We start from the raw sequence: 13,738 nt of genomic DNA, 5'->3' as shown, positions 1-13,738 counted from the left end.
GCGTGTGTCACAGAAAGGATGTTGCTGGGATACTAATTCATTTGAAGGGTGTTGTAGTCACCCCAACATACCTTTTGCTGTTGTCTACCTTCTTTTTCCCTATCCTTCAAAAAGAGTAATAGGGTCATTAAGGGAAAATGGCATTTGGTGTAGGGAGCAGTTGTACCATGATTGATTCAATGAGAGAGTAGCAATATCCAAACCATCATTTGTGGAACGAGCGGGTAACAATCACGATCGACATGTCACAATCGGATCTTGTTTTGCCATAGAGACCCTGGTATAGCGATACACATGACCCACGTTGAGAAAGATGTTATAAAGAGATGGGACAGCCAAATATCAAATAAGGGTATTGTTACTTTGAGTGGTCGGAATCGTATTAATGAAAGAACAATAGCTTGCATCCTCATTGTCAATACGCATTGATGTTTGTATGCATCAACCCTACTAATGATTCATCATGTCGCGTATGTATGAGGCATTACGTACCATTGGAATCCATGCGAGGATGACAGGTCGATTGACTCGCGTGGTATGCAGGGTATGGATGGTGTTAGGTTTTGCTATTTCACATTTAAGAGACCCTGGGAAGGTAACAACACCAGCAAATCCAACTTCTTTTTTCGGTGGAATCTCCCCCCTTCATTCCCAGCAAGAAAGGAGGGGAATGGGTGTGAGAGAGAAAAAGGAGAAGCACAAAAGAATGGTTAGACCCGTGTGGCATTTTTGGTTTCAGCCCAATACGGTATGCTGTTATAACAATGATGCAACAATAGTGCCAAGAATATCCTAATGGCTGGTTTGTGAGACACAATAGCACACTAATCACCATTAGTTGATGAATAAAGCCAACTTGTCGTCGTGGTCGCTCTCTAGCTGCAGCATTGCTGTTGTAAAGAGGGTCGTCAAAGGTATAGTAGTCAGCCTTTTTGTTCAACAGCGGAAAATGGCATGGATCTAATACTAGACCATATCCGTGCTAATAGGCGTGAAGCACTCCATACACATGACTTGAGCTTTTAGTTTGGTGTTCAGTGTTTTAGTGGTGATACGTGTAATTTAACAAGACTTAAATAATGCAGATCGCCCTACCCCATCTCGGTTGCCATCCGAGGGCGCCGATAGTGGTATCTTACATCATTGGCATCTATACCTGGGATCTCCAAAAAGTGGTTCATTGTTGTTGTGCTTCAATTGATTTTCTCGCTTCTTCGATGATCCATGTATGTAGCAGCTGTTACACATTACAGACACAGCCAACACCTTATATGTCGTGTAAACATTGGTGTATACTTTTTATCAATTCGCCTGACAATTATTTAAAGAAACATGATGTGCCGATCCGAGGTCTCCAAGGAGACAGGATGCTATTAAGACAATCCGATCGGGTGATATAAAGAAGACTTATCAGCTTGCATGGCATATCCCGCCAAGGCACCGGCCGATCACACCCCAAACTATTTGTGAAGACTAGGGCCAAGAAGACGTGTTTACTTTCCATAGCCTGTCCTCGTGGATGTATTTTTGACAAAAGAGGTATATGTTATGCCAAGAATGGTGTCATATGTGAATGAGTGAAGAGACTCGGAAGAGAAGCGGCATATGTCATGATGTTCACAAGATCGATGTTTCATGTTATTATGAGAATGGTTTAGGAAAACAATGATTAACAACAACAATGAGTAGCCATTATTGTTGTTGAAGACGACAACACTATCGTTGTGCTGGATGAGGAAATCGAAGCATCATTCATCATTTACAATAGTTGTCATCACGTGGATGATTTAAAAAAGTAGCGAGATGGCGACCTGTCGTGCAACGTTGTTTATGGAAAGATTTTTTTGGTCTGTGTGCTTTGTGATATGGGAGTGGATAAGGTTATTTGTTGAGCGAGCCAAGCATACACTGGAGTTGCATACTCCTTACTTTAGCTGCCCGCCCGTTTACTCGGGTGCTCCTCTTGACTATAAATAAGATACCTTCTCTACCTTTATCTCCATTTGTGGAATTAACACTTTTCTTTCCCCTCTTCTTCCTCCCACAAAACACATGCACTTGGTTATCCAACTCGCCTTTTTTATCCTTGTCTCTTTACGACCTCACGACGTGTCAGCCTTAATTACAGGCACCGTATCTTGCTACGACCAACAACGATCGCAATGTCAGAGTGCGCTTGCTCATTGTCGTCTGATGGTGTTGCTTTTGCTGCGCGTCATTGTCGTGGCTTCTGTTATGCTGGCAGGCTCTCTTTGGGATGATGTATGCGCTATTCGTAAAGGTGTTACCAATCATGTCCCACAACAGCCTAAGGCTGAAAAGCCAACAACAGCATCAGCCCACCCAAAAAAGAGGAACGATCATCGTATCATCAATGAAAGCATCATTCAAGAGCAATCCACTCCTACAACAACAACGCCATCCTCTGCTTTGGAGCATCCATCTACAAAGGATACGCCTTATCTTGGCAAAACCACTGAAGCTGAATCAAAGCCAACCACCGACAAGGTGTCAATACTACCACCTTCTGCTGCTGCTATCCTACCCGATATCACTGTCAATGAAGAGAGCTCACAAGAAAACGTACCATCGATTGAGGAAGAGTTACCACCAACAGAGGAAAAGCAGGAGCAACAACAACAACAACAACAGCAACCTTTGGCGTCTCGTAATGCATGCAATGATGCAACTGTTACAGCCACAGACTCGAGCGTTACTGCAGGTGGTACTGCAGCTGAAGAAGCTAACGCATCCAATGATGTGGGCGAGCAGCAGCCTATTCCCACCACCCCACATGTGGTTGATAAGCAATCTCCCCCACAACCAGAATCGCAACAACAACAACAACAGCAGCAGGTATCTGCAGTTGAAGATGAAACAATGACACAATCATCACGTACAACAACAACAAGTGATAAACAACAGAACAATGAGATGATTGAAGCACCCACCATTGTTGCAAAAGAAGAAAAGCCAATCCCAACAACAACAACAACACCTTCTCCACCTTTGAAGAATGAGCCATCTGCACCCAAACAAGCAGAAGAAAAGAAGGAAGTCCTTACTACACCACCACCACGATCATCATCCATTCAACCACCACCACCACAAAAACAACCATTGCAGGAAAATCAGCAGACTCCAACGGAAGCTGTTCCGGCAAAACGCCATGGCCGTCGTCACCACGAGGATGAGGAGACTGCATCATCATCTGACGAGACCATCCCAACCCCACCTGAAGAAAGACAAAACAGCACACCTCCCAAGAATAGCCGTTTACTCAATATGGCGGCGAGAGCAGCTGCTGTTTCACCACAACCACCACCACCACAACAATCACCACCACAGCAACATCCAAGTGAAGAACCCAAGCGGTCTTTTAGTCTACGCCTGAATCGTAGCAGCAGCAGCAATCTACGTGCCAAATTCGACTCTTTGGTCCATCGTAATCAAAATGGTGATAAACCACCTCGTCCTAGCAAGCAACCTTTTGCATCCTTGTCTCGTAGTCTACGTCGATCGAAAACACCAGTGACGAGCGACAATGCATCCACCACAAGCAGCAACAAGCGTTTACAAGGCACTCGCAAGCGATTATCCAATCTCTTTCAATCATAACTTCATATACACAACACACAACCATTCCCTCTCTCTCTCTTTTCCTTTGTATTTGCGCATTCACACACCCATTTCTGTATATAGCTTAGTATTTCGATCTTCCAAATACACACACACACACACACCATATTTTCATATACAAACATAAAAAAGAGTGATCCTTTGTTGATGATTACCAAATGTATTTGTGACTGTACCAATGCTCGTATTGTTCTCTTAATCGTACTAGCTGTTCGGTGGGTTCTCGGTAATACTGCGTGGGTAACATGAATGCATCCAATTGATCCAACCAGGGTGCGTTTGTTCCCAACCAAAGTGGCTCCTCTTGTTGTTGTTGTGACTCAAACGCAAAAGTCAATTGTTCAATGTACAAAACACGAAGTGCTGGATACAAATCTCGGATCATCGTTCCTTCAAGCCGTATGCTGGGGACTGGGAATCGCATGTGTAAATGTTCAAGTTGAGGAAGCGGTTGATGGGGCACAGTAAAAGGAATCATCACATCAAGCGACACAAGGGTATTGGCCCAATACGAGGTGGTGAGTGCACGGTCCAAATAGTCACGATACATGATGATGGCAGTGATGTCAACAGGGGATACAGCATGATCCATTGTCAGATGAGCGAGATGGGGACACCTTTCCATAAGCATTTCCAATGCGCGCCCTGGTATGTTTGGAGGTGCTGTAAACCTTAATAATCGATGGGTGCATTGCTCGATCCACATGTCAATGGTTTTTACGCTGGTGTCGGGTAATTCCAATGCCTTTAGATATTTCACAAAGGGTGGCGGTGGTGGTGAATCATATGTTAACCGGCAATGATCCAATTCCAGTGCTTGCAAATGAAGAGGAAGGCGTCCAAGGGTTGATGAGGATGCGAGATGATAGTCTTTGAGTCGAATGCGTGTGAGAAGAGGTGTATGTTGAAATAATAGCTGCAATACTTGATCATCGTCATGGCCGGTGTGTTTGGCTTTGATATGGTCAAGTGTCAAATCACGTAATGAATGTCCAATGATGGGTATCAACTCGTTGGGAACAGGCCCTGTCAAGTGAAGGGTTCGGATATGATCGAGATGTCTTAGTGCATTCTTGTTCCTGCGTTTGGTGATGGATCGAAAGAAAAGAGGGGATTCAAGTCCATATAAATTGATCGTCTCGAGTTGTTGTAAATGGGTCAAGGGAGGTATGAGGAGACATTTGGATGTGATACTGGTAGCCATGGCAGCGTACAAGTGCCTGATCTTGCTGCAGTTCTCGAGTACTCGACCAAGTCCACGCGACGTAATATCAAAGCAGTTGTATATATTGATACTCTCCAGCTGAATGCAATCCTTCGTCAAGTCATCAAGCAAAGCATCCGTAATCCTCTTGCCTGGATATGACCACGACAAATCAAGTTGACGTATATGCGCTGCATAGTTCATTGGCGAGTAAAAGCTGCTGCCATGCTGTTGTTGTTGCTCTCCTTGACGACTGCGTCGTGTCTCACAGAAAAGGTTCCAATAGTGGTACTGCTCACGGGCGCTGCGAATGCGTATGACATTGTAGAGTTCGGCAACAATGACGCGGTGCCAATGACGATTGAGTGTGAGTAATGGGAGAATGTGGTGTCGAGAGAGGTGTTGGGTAATAAGGTAGATTATCTCAGGTGGCAAATCGGGAGCTGAGGACATGGCTGTAGATCAACGTAGGTTTAATGAGCGTCTTTGGTTTGACAGCAAATATGAGATTAAGCAGCAACTTGTTTGTTATTGTGTCTTTGCCATCGGTGAATCTGTTTTTTGTTTCTCGGAAACCACACATCGATCATCCTTATTTAAGTCATTCAACAAGTGAATCCATTTCATCTTTTTTGAATTATCATCCTCCTTACTACTACTGCCGCTATGAAATCATCTCTCTTTGGAATAGCAGCATTTATGCTGCTCGGTTCTCAATTTGCTCAAGCGGAGGACTTTAGGTACATGCATGAAAGGGAGATCCATTTGCATTGTAAAGCAAACTAACAATGAAAATGACAGGATCAATCTCGCTCAAAAGCAAGGCCCAGTACTCAATACACCCGCTCGCTTAGCTAAAGCGCTCAACAAGTATAACCTTACAAGCCGCGTCTCTCATGGCCGACTCAACATGGCATCCTCTACCATTGAGCTTGATAGCGTGCATGTGGATGTCGAGGTAAAATGATTGACACTTTGTATACATCATGGTCTAACAAATAGACGTGATGATGGTAGTATGTTGGCTCCATGGGCATTGGTACACCTGCTCAAGACTTCAAGATGGATTTTGATACAGGCAGCTCCGATATTTGGGTCCCCAGCACGGATTGTGCACGATGTGGCAACCACCCACTCTTTGATCCCGATGATTCATCCTCCTTTGAAAAGCAACCTGGCAACGAGACTTGGTCATTACGTTATGGTGATGGCTCTGGTGTGATTGGCAGCATCGGTTATGATACATTCCATTTGGGAGACTTGAAACAACCCAACGAGATCTTTGGTCTTGCACGTACCGTCTCCATTGATTTTGCTGTGGATCCTCAATTAGATGGTCTTTTTGGCTTGGGCTTCCCATCACTTTCAGTCATGGGTGCTAAAAAATCAATTGTGGAGAACATGAAGGAATCGGGTGCAATCTCCGAAGCATCCGTAAGCTTTTTCTTGGGCCGTGCACGCAATGGCGGTAAAGGCGAAATTGTAAGTGGTGGATGATTTCAAGCGCAAATGAACAAGAAGATGGCTCATCATCATTATTATTATAGTCTTTTGGCAAACCCAACCCTGAGTATTATGAAGGCGAGATCAAGTACATTCCAGTGGATAAGCCAAAGTATTGGCAAGTACCTTTGGATGATGTCAAAGTGGATGGCGTATCTGTCAAGAGCGGTCGATCACTTGAGGCCATTGTTGACACTGGCACAACCTTGATCATTCTTCCAAGCGACTATTCCAAAGCCATTCATGCAGCTATCCCAGGCAGTCATTTCAACAGCATGCATGGATGGCGTGTACCATGCAAGCTTAGGGAGGAGGCTGGCGATAAGGAAATTGTGTTTACGCTGGGCGGCCATGATTTCCCAATGAAAGTCGCCGATATCGTGCGTGAACGTGCTGCACCAAAGTCAGAGACGGACAAGGAGAAAATGTGCTTTTCGGGTATTGCAGAGGCAAATGCACCTTTTGTCATTCTTGGTGACACCTTTTTACGAACCTACTATTCGGTGTATGATTTTGATCGCAAGGCAGTGGGTTTAGCACTGGCTAAGCACGACTAAGACGAGCCTCCCCACCATCATCCCTGTTTCTAAACATGTAGTCATCCATTCCTTTCTTTGTTATAGAGTAATACAAAACCTCCTTCATAAAGTTTAATAAGTGAATCTACCAAAACGATGTTTTCTAAAGTCAACATGAGCCTTGAGGCAAGCAAGATCGGATTCATCAGAGTTGTAGGCTTGTGCAAATACACGGAAATCGCCCTATCGAAAGTTGTTAGGTGAGTGAGTGAGAGATCCAATGTTGCAAGTAACATGCATTTACCCTTGGAATTTCCTTTGGCAGCTGAACCTTCTTAGCGAGCTATTATGTATTGTCGAATGGTTGGCAACAAAATAAGAATATGAAACACACATCACCATGATCGTGAGAAGACGACGCTGCACTTACCGTGAGGGGACCTTTTTTCACTGGGCAGTCTAGTACATCATTTTTTTGCATCTCTTCACAGAGATCAAATGTCTTGCGGATGAGTGTGATCACACCCAACTTGACAGTGACTTCAACATAGGCGCCATCTTCGATGGGTTCCTTGATAATCCCCTCTGCTTCAATCAACAACTCTTTGCCAGGCTCAGGGAAAGATGGCGTCAATGTGATATCCTTGATCTCCACAGCATATGAAGCATCACCTGCATTCATGATTTATATGAATCAAGTTGTCATTCAAAGAACGTATATCTCCAAAGAGACTTACTGCAGTCTTCGATAAGGTCGGTTGAGGAAGGTGACCACTGAGAGTGGTATATGCTCGTAACCCAAGTCGGTAACTGGAGCCATGCAATAGCATGGGGGGTCATGGCAAGGAATAGCAAAAGCATAAAATAGATGCGGGTATGAATCATGGCGTGTGTTGTGTATGCGTGTGGAAAGTGGTAAAGAGAGAAAAAGCAAAGCGTGAAAAGCGCAGTGAGCGGGCGTTTATAATTGAAACAGAGGAGGGTGTACACGTGAGCCAAAACAAGCGTCATCTGATTGATAGCAATAGTATAACGCTCATTTTTTATCCGATCGCCAATATATTCTTGAGCCCATACGAGTCATTGTTTGCTATATCAAAGAGGGTGTACAAAATCCAGTTGTTGCATGAATGAATACCTTGTCTCTATGTGGCTCTTTTATTATGATAGTTGTTACTACGTCTTATGCAAATGGATGGAGGGGTGTTTAAATCTTGCTAATGATGGCGGGATCTTCTTTGTCAGGATTCCACATTTGTGATTGGACGTAACGTGACACAGCATCCTTGCTTTTGTACTTTGATGAATCAGCTTCGATCATGACGGCAGCAGCGACTTGAGCAGATACTTGTCGAATACGATTAAGAGCAGGGTATAAGTATCCTTCTTGTTGTTCTTGAGGAGTAAGTGAATCGGCAAGTGCCTTGGCAGCAACATAAATCATGCGATAAGTGATGATTGCAGGACGTGCAAGAGCTGCACCCATGCCCAAGCCTGGGAAAATATACATGTTGTTGCCTTGGTCAGGATAAATCGTCTTGTTGTTGCCTGGCAACGTAAACGCGGGGAATGCAGTGCCTGACGCAAAGATGACTCTGTTGTCTGTGGCTTGCATAGCTTGTTCAAAAGTACATTCGGCCTTGGTGGCAGGATTAGAAAGTGGGAAAATGATAGGTTGTTTGTTGAGTTTCGCCATACGTTGCAAAACATGCGTGTCAAATGCACCCGACACGGATGATAGACCAATTAAACTATAGGCACAATGAATATCAAAGGGCTTAATAGTCATATAGCATGTATACACACTCACATGGTGGGTTTCACATAGTCCACAACATTCAAAAGGCCTTTGACTTGCTTTCCTTGGTTATCCTTACGAGCATAGTACACCTTGTGGTTGGCAAGTTTATCTCCACGATCCAGCGTGACAAGTCCCTATCATGTAGTTTCATGTTAGCCCTACCTTTTTGGTATTATACCCGATGTATACACAAACCTTACTATCCACAATCCAAAACAAACGCCGTGCTTGATCTTCGGGCATATGTTGATCGATCATGAAATATTCCTGGATTTGTCGTGCGACGCCGATAGCTGCGGAACCTGCACCATAAAACACAATACGATGATCGCGAGGATTTACACCTGATTCGGATTGCACACGTCGAATGGCGTTCATGATACCCGATAAGATAACAGCACCCGTGCCTTGGATATCATCATTGAAACAAAGCATCTTGTGTTGATATCTTTCCAACAATCCAAATGCATGCTCAGACGACCAATCCTCAAATTGAATCAACATGTCGGGATAAACATCCTTGAGGGTCTTCAACACTGTATCCACGATGCTGTAAAACTATATACAACGAAAACGTGTTAATACATGCATGTACAACAGGCTCTTTGCGTATGTATACCTCCTTGTCATCGGGTCTTGGTTCACGTTGGCCCAAATAGAATTCATCATTACGCAAGGCTTCATTGTTTGTACCAAGGTCCAAGAGGATAGGCAAGGTGCGACGAGGATCAATACCAGCACCGGCAACATAGAGCTGTAGTTTACCAATAGGAATACCCATGCCATTCAATCCAAGATCACCCAATCCAAGAATACGAGAGCCATCCGAAATAACGGCAATTTGAGGAGAAAAGTTGGGAAAAGGTTGGTAATCACGGATGACTTTGTGCAAATTGGGCAAGTCGGCTTTGTTCAAAAACAATCCATCAGGTACACCAGGCTCTGCCAAGTAAGGTAGGATATTCGAGTACTCCAAACATGCTGTGCCCACGGTAGGTGTATAAATGACAGGTGCCAGTTCCTGGTGAAGGATGATATTAGGTAAAGGAAGACCTTATCATACTGCTTAGACACACACACACCTGGAGATGCTCAATCACCAACTTGTAGAATAGAGCAATGTTGCGAGTACGCAATTGGGCCATGAAGATGTACTTTTCAAGGAGCTGGTCTTTGGATCGCAGTTGCTGCAATGCCCGTCGCTTTTCCACTTGGAGACTTTGATTGCGTTGGTGAAGCGTCATTTCTATATACGTTGTCTTAGTATCGTGTATACAAGAAGTTGGTATATCAAATAAATACCTTGGTTGAATGAAAGGGATCGAAAAAGACCTCGTGAAGAAAGCAAATTTAGAGAAGCCTGATTTGGATGAGTAAGCCTTTATGACTGTATGACACTGTCAAAAGGGTATAATTGCGGGACGCATGATAAACATATGTCATTGGCGGATGATGAGTGGAACAGTAATAGCACTGGGTGGTATCCCGGGCAGCGAATAGGATTATGATCCGGCATATTCCACCTCCCCCATGAATGTATGCCTACGTATACAAAAACGCCGAATTTATGATTAATGATGGCTAATGCAACATTGACTTATGGAAGGTTTAAAGAAGTAGAGAGCATAAATGTCAAACGTTGTATCCATGTGTTGTGTGTTACACTATCGCCGATAATATAGCTTGCCCATATTTCATTTGTCAGCCATATTCTCATTGCTAAAGCCGATCCTGAAACCCTGAACTTTTGCCCCTCCCCCACTTTTGTATACTCCTCATATCATCATCCTAGACAAAAATCATTGAATGAACTCATTTTTGAATTGATGTTGTTGTGGTATGTTGCTATTGTTGAAATGTAAAGAAGCACAGAAAAGCGATATAGAGTTTGTGTGTGAGAGAGAATGAACGCATATCAATGAGGGAGTTGATAGGGATTAAAGTGAACAAGTGGAAATCGGGGAGCAAGGAAAGATGTTTGTTGTTTGCGTTGGTAAAAGGGAACATAAAGCAGATGATGACATGTGGGTGGTGTTATACAACAGGAAATTGACAACTAATCAATCCACTTCATCCATTGGGTTGGGTTGATGGAATTCGGCGATAGGGTGGTGGTTGGTGCTATGAGCAGTTTCGCTAGGTGCTGCTCGTGGTCGTAGTCGATTGAAACCGGGAATAAGATGGCCATGAGGACATATAAACATTGGCCCACGTGTAGTGTTGTGATGATGATGATGTCTCCATCCATGGCGGGATATCGGCTCTTGTCGATCCACTTGATCCCATGGGTCTTCTTCCTCCTCCTCTTCGTCGTCTTCTCCTGAATCATAGTATTCATCCTCCTCCTCGTATTCATCTTCTAATCCATCATAATCTTCATAATAATCAACATCGTCCTCAGGATAAGGTGGATAGGGTAAAGAGGTCACGTCTGCCACCATGATGCCAATAGCATGACGTCGATCAGGTGAAGTGAAAGTAAACGTGCGACCACCCAAGTTGTTGGGATGAGAAGTAATTTGAGGTTGCTCTTGTTGTCGTCGTCGTTGGCTTTCTGCTTCCGAAATGATGGTAGATCGACTAGTATGTTGTAGTAACATCATGATCAATCACCTTGTTTGATAACCTCCACCTCTTTCTCGATCAACTTACCACATTGGGCAGGTTGCACTGACTTGGAGCCAACGTCGAATGCACAATCCATGGTATTCATGCTTGCATGGCAGGGTCAATATCTCATTGTTCACGCCAAAGTTTTCTTGACAAATGCTGCATTCAATGTCGGCATCTATTGTTAAATAGGCCCGTTTAGTTTCCAAGCTCTATTTTTCCTTCCAAGGTTTACCTGCATCTCCCTCATTGAGTTGTCGTTTATCCAATTGATCAATATCATTTTGGTTTGCTGGCGCAGGACGATCTTGACTACATCATGTAATAAAACAGGTTAGTGATATGGATGCAAACATTGATGATTACGCAATTGACTTACTCTTCATTTGGCCAAAACATGGCTCGTAGAAAGCTTTCCCAATGCCGGTTACTTTCATCTATATCCAAATGATTGGCGAAATAGCTGTGGAAAGAACCCTATGAATACGAATGCCTCTTGATCGGGGTTGACAGTAGCATGTACTTGCCTCGACCATTGTGGAGCGATATCATCAACGCCATCATAAAAGTCATTTGCATGATTGTAACCAAGAATATCGTCGTAGTATCGATCCAACTCATAATCCCATTCATCTTGATCGTAGAAATGATGATGATGCCGGGATTCATGCCGATGATGACTCTCAATAAAAGCTGATATCTCATCTTCTTCATCATAATCGTCATCCTCATCTTCATAATCATCGTCGCTGTCGATGTCTTCATAATCTTCATCTTCATCATCCGTGTAAATCTCATCATCATCGTCATCGTCCGTATCACTGGTGCTGGCGGCTTCTTCTTGCTGGGTACGAGGAGAATGAGGTGCTTCACCGAGTGTGGTGTGATTTAAGCGTTCACTCAAATCGTTGTCAATGTCGACATGGGTCGTAGCCGTTGCTTCTTGCGATGACGTCTGATATAAAAAGAGTCAACACGAAGGGTCGCCAGCACTAGAAAGAAAATGGGCTCACTTGTTCAACAAACTGGGAATGACAAACCGAGCACGTAGGCATGGGTGCCATGACCACTTCTTGATACGCTTGACAGGCATGGCAAAAATAACGATGGGGCATTGTTCACACTGAAGCGTCCAGTTTTGGAGACGAGAAGAAGGGACTCGAGTACGTGTCACAGTATGTGCGTGTGTGCGTGTGTGTATGCTTGAACCTTGGGCTGTCCAAGGGAAGAGATGATAAGAGCAGCAGCAGGAGCCCTGAGTTACTTGTGTGGGACATGCCGATAGATTCCATCTTCCGATAACCAGATATAGCACTTGGGTGACACATCCATGCACAACATTGGATAATGAATATCTTCCTTCTTGCATTCAAGTATTTCCTCATCCATCATAATAATAAACATCTTGCTTTTGATCCTAAAATCATATCAATGAACCATGAGATGCCACATTAATGCTGGGATAATGTACCTCTTTCACTTCCAACTTCTATACAACAATAGTAAAGGTTTCTATTAGCCAAAAATGTACACTATCCCGAGGCGTTTGAACATGCATAAGAGAAGGACATAAGAAAAGCTTCATCAATCACAGCGTGATGTTGACGTGACACAAGGCTATGTATCCTATATCATTTCGTGGTAAATGCCTCCCTCCTTTTTATCGTAATCGAATGTTGGATCACCCCATTCCTCGTACATCCAAGCAGTAACCCCAAACAAGTTCAATGACATGATATTATTGATCGCCAGCGTGTATTAGAAGAATGTCTATAGCTCCCCTCTCTCTACATCCCTTCTGTATATCATTGTAATGGAGTTCAGCATACTTAATAGATCCAACGACATGAGCTCAAGGATGTTGTACAAGAGTAGAGTCATCCCAACATAGACAACATGATGCCGTGGCAACAATTGATACATGAATAAAATGAACGATGATGAGGATTGTAATGGCCATAGCTGAATGATAATGTACGGTATGCATCCCTCGAGGGTGTATCTCGAATGAAACATCGAATAAAAATGTAGGATCAAATCATGAAACGAAAGCTAAGATAGGCGAGATCATAGGATGGGAGATCACGTGTAAGGTAATGGATGATACGCTGCTATGGAGAAAGATGTTTGACAGATGTAGGCAGTAGTAGTAGTAGTTGCTGAGATGTCATGGAGGGCAGTGTACCACCTACAGGCGCTGATAGGTAAGATCGGCTTCAAGTACCCGCGTTCCAAGCCCCTTCCTTTTGTGTGTGTGCTTTACCCTGTTTCTTTTCGTATCTTGTTCCTCTCTCGCATTCCCCATTTCCCCTCTACTCTTTTCAAGCTTGAAAAGCCTTTTTTCTTGCTCGGTTCTTGTCATTGCCCGCTGACTGTGGATGCAGTGGGAATCGTTTATTCCACTCTTGTTTTATCATTTGCTTGCACGCTGTATACCGATCTCTCTCTCGCTCTCTCATACTT

At 43.7% G+C, this 13,738-nt stretch overlaps 6 protein-coding genes across 6 annotated transcripts; 2 read left to right on the top strand and 4 right to left on the bottom strand.

Moving 5' to 3' along the window:
- Window positions 1-2,052: 2,052 nt before the first annotated feature.
- O0I10_008847 (uncharacterized protein) lies at window positions 2,053-3,618 on the top strand (the record flags this gene model as incomplete). Its single annotated transcript, XM_058488848.1, has 1 exon — window positions 2,053-3,618. One exon carries the CDS (start codon window positions 2,053-2,055, stop codon window positions 3,616-3,618), a length of 1,566 nt encoding a protein of 521 aa, XP_058340474.1.
- Window positions 3,619-3,790: 172 nt separating this feature from the next.
- Window positions 3,791-5,296, bottom strand: O0I10_008846 (uncharacterized protein; the record flags this gene model as incomplete). Its single annotated transcript, XM_058488847.1, has 1 exon — window positions 3,791-5,296. One exon carries the CDS (start codon window positions 5,294-5,296, stop codon window positions 3,791-3,793), a length of 1,506 nt encoding a protein of 501 aa, XP_058340473.1.
- Window positions 5,297-5,509: 213 nt separating this feature from the next.
- On the top strand, window positions 5,510-6,903 carry O0I10_008845 (uncharacterized protein; the record flags this gene model as incomplete). Its single annotated transcript, XM_058488846.1, has 4 exons — window positions 5,510-5,583; window positions 5,645-5,801; window positions 5,861-6,325; window positions 6,391-6,903. 4 exons carry the CDS (start codon window positions 5,510-5,512, stop codon window positions 6,901-6,903), a joined length of 1,209 nt encoding a protein of 402 aa, XP_058340472.1.
- A 93-nt stretch (window positions 6,904-6,996) lies between these two features.
- Window positions 6,997-7,749, bottom strand: O0I10_008844 (uncharacterized protein; the record flags this gene model as incomplete). Its single annotated transcript, XM_058488845.1, has 4 exons — window positions 6,997-7,107; window positions 7,169-7,207; window positions 7,295-7,536; window positions 7,602-7,749. 4 exons carry the CDS (start codon window positions 7,747-7,749, stop codon window positions 6,997-6,999), a joined length of 540 nt encoding a protein of 179 aa, XP_058340471.1.
- Window positions 7,750-8,071: 322 nt separating this feature from the next.
- Window positions 8,072-9,909, bottom strand: O0I10_008843 (uncharacterized protein; the record flags this gene model as incomplete). Its single annotated transcript, XM_058488844.1, has 5 exons — window positions 8,072-8,615; window positions 8,675-8,799; window positions 8,861-9,223; window positions 9,285-9,686; window positions 9,748-9,909. 5 exons carry the CDS (start codon window positions 9,907-9,909, stop codon window positions 8,072-8,074), a joined length of 1,596 nt encoding a protein of 531 aa, XP_058340470.1.
- An 816-nt stretch (window positions 9,910-10,725) lies between these two features.
- On the bottom strand, window positions 10,726-12,390 carry O0I10_008842 (uncharacterized protein; the record flags this gene model as incomplete). Its single annotated transcript, XM_058488843.1, has 6 exons — window positions 10,726-11,245; window positions 11,318-11,453; window positions 11,511-11,587; window positions 11,655-11,738; window positions 11,803-12,230; window positions 12,289-12,390. 6 exons carry the CDS (start codon window positions 12,388-12,390, stop codon window positions 10,726-10,728), a joined length of 1,347 nt encoding a protein of 448 aa, XP_058340469.1.
- Between the last annotated feature and the right edge of the window lie 1,348 nt (window positions 12,391-13,738).

This window comes from Lichtheimia ornata (assembly GCF_029851405.1).
Source record: "Lichtheimia ornata isolate CBS 291.66 chromosome Unknown scaffold00048, whole genome shotgun sequence".
NCBI lineage: Eukaryota > Fungi > Mucoromycota > Mucoromycetes > Mucorales > Lichtheimiaceae > Lichtheimia > Lichtheimia ornata.
The sequence above is the reverse complement of the archived record's forward strand: the minus strand, read 5'-3'. Positions and strand labels throughout refer to the sequence as shown.